Below are 7,447 nucleotides of genomic sequence, written 5' to 3' on the forward strand. Positions count from 1 at the left end.
TTATGCTGCTTTTGTCTTTTTTTTTAAGTTTTAAAGCCGAAATATTTTAGAAGATCAAATTAATATCAATTTCACATATGACACACTAACTAACGAAAAAAAATTTAAAAATATTTCAGAAGAAAGAAACATAAGAAATGGAAGATAATGTGCCACATTGTAGCAGCATTCCCAGCAAGATATATTGAAATTGAAAACAAAATAAATTGAATGTAGTTTCTATTTGAATGAATAAACTATGGCACCTTAAAAAAATCTCTTCTACTGCTTCGTACAAAGAGACACCTAAAATAATAATGATAGAACGATTCGTTACTATATGATACAATATTTGGAGAGAGAGAAGAAAAATACAGTTACCTCGTTTCTATGTTAAATAAAGACGACATGAAATATTGGTTGATGATGATGATACTTGACGTAGATGAGATTTGTGCAGTCGTCGTAGAGTTAGTTGTTGTTATTTTTTTTTAGATACTTGAAAAAAAAACTGTCAAGAGATGCTAGCTAAACAACACACGAAGAAAGAAAAAAGAAACAAGGCCCAAAAATAATAATAAATGATGAAAAAATCGTTGAAGAGTTGTATGGTGAATCAAATTGAACAAATGTGACAATATTTGTATTTTTTTAAAAAAAGTATTAAGTTTATTCTGGGAAATATTTAATATTTTTTTAACATATTGACTGATGGATGAACATGAAAATCACATTTTTGGTTATTTATTTAGCGGTTTTTCGGAGATTATGTGTTGTAATTATTTTAAAATTTAAAAAAAATATTTTTTTATTCAGATTATTTTTTCAAGTATTGATTTAAAATAATTTTTCGACAAATTTAATTTATTTTTATTTAATTTCATATTTTTAAATTATTTTTTTTATTTAATTATTTTTTTTAAATTAATTTAATTTTTTTTTTTTATTATTTATTTTTCTTTAATTTAAATTATTTTTTATTTAATTTTAATTTTTTTTAATTTATTTTTTTATTTTGATTTTTTAAAATAATAAAAAAATTAAAGAATTCAAAAATTTAATTCTTTATTTTTTTAATTATTTATTATCATTTAATTTAATTTATTTTCTTTATTTATTTTTTTTTAATAAATGAATTAAATAATTAAATTTTTAAAGAATTCAAAAAAAAATATGAATTTTACTCTTAGAACGAATAAAACCTTTATAAAGTAATTTTTATCCAATAAGAAAAAATATGTCTTACCTTTTTCATCTTTTCAACGACCATCAAAATATCAAATAATGCAGAAATAGGGAGGAGATCTCATTAAAAATGATACACAAAATATTTAATTTCTTTGTTATTTTTCAATACTTTTATTTTCAATGCATTTTTTCATTGTTTATTTTTTTCACGTTGTTATTTTAATTTATTTAACTTATAAATAAAAATTAAAAATCTTATAACATACAATTTTTACACAATGAATTCTAACTAATTTTAATAATTTCTTTTACAATTTTTGCGTTGTATTTTTTTTTTTCTTTTCAATATGAACAGAATTCCATTATTTCCTAATTCTATCTATCAATATAAACAATATTTAGCGGATTTTCTTAAATTACATTTTTTGTACAGCTTATTTTTAATTTTTTTATTAGGAGTTATTATACAATTTTTCATTTTTTTATTAATTATATATAATTATGCAGCAGCATTTTTATAACATTTTTTTAATTTTAAGTTTTAATACAAAAGGAACATTATTATCATTTTGATCCATCTTCCAAGTGAGAAAAAAATCTATTTTTTGTACAATTTTTTATTTTTAAATATCACAATAATATTGTTGTATATGCGTTGTTTTCAGCCAAAAATGAGACAGAAAAGAGAAAAATATAAAAGAGGATAAAATGCCCTGTAACTAAATATAATATAATACTGATGAATTTAAACTGAAAACTGAATGAACAGAAACTAGTTATTATTGTGTTTATTTTTATATTTTTCGTCTTTTTTTTGTGTGCGAGATGATTTATTTTGGTGCATTTGTCGGACCTGACATGGAATATAATATGAAGAAAAGAATCTTTGGTTTTTTCCATACACGAACGTACGAAATGAAAGAGAGAAAGAAGTTCCTAATGTCATGAGTTAGGCAGTGAGAGAATCAATCATTGTTTGAAAAAAATAAAATGTTGTTTATTTACCTCTTGATACTCTATTTTTCAGAGGCTGTTATTCAAACAATTCTTTTTCTGCATTTTATCTGTACTTTTTTTTTCGGGGTATGCACACAAAATGTATCATAACTTTAGTTGCTTAGAGCAATGATATTATTTGTTATTTTTATTTCATCTCGTTCTTTGTTCCTTTTTATTCTAAAATTGTAGAGAACTGATTCACACAAAAATTGCTTCAAGTGAATTGCAAAAAAAAAAAATAAACATTTTTTATAATAAATGAATGTTTTGTGAAATAAAGTTTTTGTGTTAAAATTTCGGAAATTCTCATAAATAATTATTATTTTGCTGCCTTTTATGATTTGTTTGGAAGATGTGATCATTTGTGTCTTTCTTGCAACATTATATCTTTTATACACAATTCATGTCACTAAATATTGTTTAGTATAATTTATTATTCTATTGAATTGATTTTTGTTAAATTATTTAAGTATTTACACGTTTTTTCAGTACATTGTCTTATTTAAGAATATTGGAGAGCGCGTAATATGTGCAAATATTTAGACTAATTCTTATAATTTTTCTTTATACAAAATAAGCTCTGTTACCTCCTGCATTGCGGGGATCCATTGTGCCGGCGCATCCTCGAATCATTTGTGGCGTTTCGGGAATCGTTGAGTAAACGTGCCCGAGTGAATTTTGACTGCGACTCGAGTAAATTTGACTGCCTACCATGGGTGCCTCGTAGTGTTGAGATCCAGCTCCGGAAGAGGCGCTTTCGTCTTCCGTGTTACACGTACTTTGTGACGGCGTATTTTGATGACTGTGCGGCACGGGAATTGACACTGCATGCCCGGGACGCGACATTTTGCACCACGTATCTACAGTTGTTGGTGCTGGCGTGTATCGTAGATTTGGGCTTCGTGTAATGTTGCCCATTTTTTTGATGCTCCGATCGGAGTTGATGTCAGGCAAGGCGAAACGCAGCTTATCCCAGAAGCGTTTTTCGCCCCAACAGATGACGGTGCATGTGCGGATGAGAATTTGCATGATGGGATCCAAGGCGATGAGGTCAACGGGTGCCAAGAGGATGAGCACAAGTTTGTGACGACGTTGATTGGGACGAATACTTTCGATGAGTGATTGGAGAGCAACTTGGAATTGCGGTTGTTGCCATTCGTTCTTGATAAAGTTCATCGAAAGCGTTAAAATGATGCGACGAGAAGCATCAGCTGCACTTTGTAATGAATCGGCGAGGAAAGTTGTTGAATGGATGTCACGATGATGTAAACAAGTAGTGTATCCGTAGAATTGTAAACCGCCAGCGATGGTATGTGTGACAAATTGTTGATCGCGTAAACTGTAAATGACATAGCTGTCATAAAGTTTGTCCTTTTCTTCGTTATCGCCTGCTGCTAATGATGGGTCTTTGAATAAGCGCAAGCCATATTTCGCATGAGCCCACAAACGAACATCTTGACGGAAGACACAGATAAGTGCGAAGACAAGTGCTGTGCCAATGATAGCAACCAAGACAGCAGCGAGGAGGGGAATATATCCGCCGCCAATTAGCGGGTTCTGATAGATTACGGTACGATGCACAGCAGGTGTGGCAATTGCGCGTTCATGTTGTTTGTTATCCATGCAGCTAATGACGACATCGCCAACGACACGATCATCCAAGCATATCATGCGGTTCAAGTCATACTCATTTGACATGTCTTTAATCCACTCCTGCAACTTGAATAATTGGTCGCAAGTACAATCCCATTTAATGCCATCCAACGAGACTTTTGTCAATGCGCCAGTTTCGCTTGCTGCCGACAATTGAGTCCATGGCGTAAAGTTATTAATTTTATTGTCATTCAAATTAAGCACTTCCAATTTTTTCAAGTTGTTGAATGTACGATTACTCACGAATTGGATTGCATTGTGGTCCAAATACAACTTATTCATGTTGACGAGTTGATCAAATTCATATCCACGTAATTCCTTCAAATTATTATTTTCCATGTGCAAAACTTTCAAGCCGGGAATACCGCTGAATGTTCTGTTATGAATCGATCCAATGTTGCTGTTGTTTAAGAAAAGCACTTCCAATTTTTTCTTTCCGATAAACATGTGACTTGATAATTCGTTCAAGTCATTGCCATCCAAATAAATTGTCGAAGCATCCATGGGGATTTTTTCAGGAACACTCGAGTATCCGGCATTTCCGCAATCGACAATATTACTTCCCCAAGTATGATCGTGATAACAATTGCAACGATCAGGGCACGTCATTTTACAGTCACAAGCATCAAAGTCGCAACAATGACAGGTAGAATAGCAGTGTGTTTCGTAGCGACAAAGGAAATCTTTTGGATTGACTTCCATGAGGGGACGTAACATATCGCCGCGTTCGTGTTCCATGTGACAAACGACGGCATCCAAATCCATGATACGAGGATGTTGGCGCAAGTGAGACAATTCGTTGATACTTTGCAACCAATCCATGTGACAATCACACAAAATTGGATTATCTCCAATGAAAAACTGTGGCATTTCTTTGTGGTCGGGGATGCGGGAAAGAGCAATTGCTGCAATTTCCATGCGACGAATAAAATTGGCGTATAACACAACTTTTTCGATATTTTTCTTCTTCAAGAAGGTGCCTGCAGCTACCTCTTCAATTAAATTATTGTTCAAGAATAACGTTTCAATACTGTTTGGCACTGTTTGTTCTGACACTTTTGTGATGCGATTGAATGACACATCGAGCATTTTTAACTTTAAATTTTCTTTTTGTCCATAATAATCGGCAAGTTCACTTATTTGATTTTCGTGCATGTCTAACCATTCGAGAGACGATGGAAGACTGCTGTAGTCGAAATACTGAATATTATTATCACTGACATTGAGCCACACGAGTGTCGGAAGATTGTTGAAAATTCCCTTGATGTCTTCGAGTTCGTTGTTATCCAAGCGAATGGCACGAATTGTTGGATTACTCGTAAATGCATTCGAGTCGACATTCTTGATGCGATTTGAAGCGAGATTCAGCACATGCAAAGACGATAATGTAACGAAAGCATCTTTCGAGATATTTGTGATGTGATTATCGACTAAACGAAGTCCCAATAATTGTTCCAAGCCTTCGAAACTTTCGTTACGCACTTCGGTAATTTGATTCTTGCCCAAATCGAGTGACTTGAGGAAACGCAATTTGTTTAGGCCGTCAGGAATTTGCCCTAATTGGTTGTCGTTCAAGCTGAGGTCATTCAAATTTGTCAAATTCTCGAATGCGCGCCCGTGTATCGTGTCAATTTGGTTCGATTCCAAGAATAATTGTGTCAACACATACAAATCGCTCAAGTGATGTGCTTCGATACGTTTTAATCTGTTGTGCGATAATGTGAGTGCATGTAAATTTTTCAAATCAACAAATGCATTGTCGGCAATCACTTCGATGCTGTTGTGTTCCAAATTCAAAATTTGTAATTGAATTAGGCCTCGGAAAACGTGATGATCGATTTTTGTGAGAACATTGTAGCCCAAATTTAGCACGACTAAACGTACAAGTCCTGCAAATGTATCACGATTCACCCATTCGCTGCTTAATTCGTTGTGTGATAAATCGAGAGTAATAAGACGATCCAAGCCTTCAAGTAAACCGGGTGCCAAAACACTCAAAGAATTATTTTGCAAGTACAATTGTTCTAATTGTCTCGGACTTTGGAATAATTCCGGAGGCAAAATTGTAAGTAAATTATTCGAGATGTTGAGTACTTTGAGAGCTCCAAGACCCACAAATGATCTGTCTGCCAAATTCGACAATGCATTATCTTGGATATTTAATGTTTGTAAGCTGCGAAGTGCTGTGAGACCATTATCGGGCATCTTGCTTAAATCATTTCGACTTAAATCGAGCACTTCAAGTCCCGTATTGCAAGCTTTTCCGGGCGCTGTTGGTCCATTACCCCAATCTGAGAATCCGAGACTTGTAATATCGGATAAACGATTACGAGTGAGATTTAAAAATCTCAAGGAGTATAAAGGACAGAAGACATCAGTTGGAAGCGCCCAAATATTATTATCGGACAAATCGAGCATCTTAAGCTCTGTGAGTCCCCGGAAACTTTCCGGATGAAATTCGAGACTCATGGCACTCCAATCGCTGTTGTGTGTACGCAACGAGAGCGATCGCAAGTCACGCAAATTCGAGAAAATCATCGAAGGCACATAACGGATTTTACAATATTCTATCCGTAAATCTCGTAGTCGTTTCAGCGTTCCGAGGAAGGCACCAGCTGCGGAATTTTGTGCAGTTCCCTCGAGCGAACTCTCGAAAAATAGCACGTCACTGCACTCCAATTTCATGGCAGTGATTTTCTCAATTTGGTACGTCGTGAGATTGCCGACTAAGCTGTCGGTGCTTCCGATTGTACGGAGCTTGCATGAGAGCATTGTCTGGACATCGGCATCTTCGGAGAATGCCGAGAGATATCGTTGCCATTTGCAACCACGAGGCATTACTGCCCGGTCTGTTGTCGATCGTGATGACACGAATTCTGTGTTGATGGCGAGAAATGTGATGAGGAGTGAAATTATAAGCGTACTGTAATCCATTTTTTGTGTGTGTGTGATTTTTTTTTTGGTATCAAATTTTTATGATTTTTTTTTTCTTCACCAAGTTTGGGAGTTATTCAAAATAATAATTTCGGTGCGATGAACGTAAACGAAGGATTTATTTAATTTTATAATTTTTTCTCATTTCTCTTTTATTTGTATTTTGTCATATTATTTTATTTTTTGTGTGTTCGATTTTATTTTTCTATTAATTTATTTTCATTTTGTTTGTCAGCCAATTTTCTTTTTTCTATTTATTTTCTTCTCCGATGGATTTTAGTGGTAATCAATATTTATTATTTGTCACTTTTTATCTTCATTTTATTTTTTCACTGTTTTGCTGACTGTTTTATTTTATTTTTTTTCACTTTATCCAATTTTATTTATTTTTTTCAAAATATTTTTTTTTTTTCGTGAATGCACTTTTCAGTCTCTCATAATATTTTTTGTTAGTGCATTTTTTTCTCTTGTATGAAATTCGGTGTTAAATGTGTTAAATTCTTGTGTAAGTATCTTTTCCGAACGAGAGTCAACGTAGAACTGAATCTGAAGTAACTGAGTACATCACTTTATAAACTTCTCATGACAATGCGTGAACAAAAACGAGAGAATTTGCACAAACAGTGCTCCATTCATTCATTTCATTCAATGTGAGAGTGAGAAAGAGAATTAGCGAGTAACTCACTTTTTTGAA

At 33.3% G+C, this 7,447-nt stretch overlaps 1 protein-coding gene across 1 annotated transcript; it reads right to left on the minus strand.

Annotated features, from left to right (window-relative positions):
* Positions 1-2,730: 2,730 nt before the first annotated feature.
* LOC134837243 (toll-like receptor 6) lies at positions 2,731-6,677 on the minus strand. Its single transcript, XM_063852612.1, has one exon. It carries the CDS (start codon positions 6,655-6,657, stop codon positions 2,731-2,733), a length of 3,927 nt encoding a protein of 1,308 aa, XP_063708682.1. The 5' UTR covers positions 6,658-6,677.
* Between the last annotated feature and the right edge of the window lie 770 nt (positions 6,678-7,447).

This window comes from Culicoides brevitarsis, chromosome 1 (assembly GCF_036172545.1).
Source record: "Culicoides brevitarsis isolate CSIRO-B50_1 chromosome 1, AGI_CSIRO_Cbre_v1, whole genome shotgun sequence".
Lineage (NCBI taxonomy): Eukaryota > Metazoa > Arthropoda > Insecta > Diptera > Ceratopogonidae > Culicoides > Culicoides brevitarsis.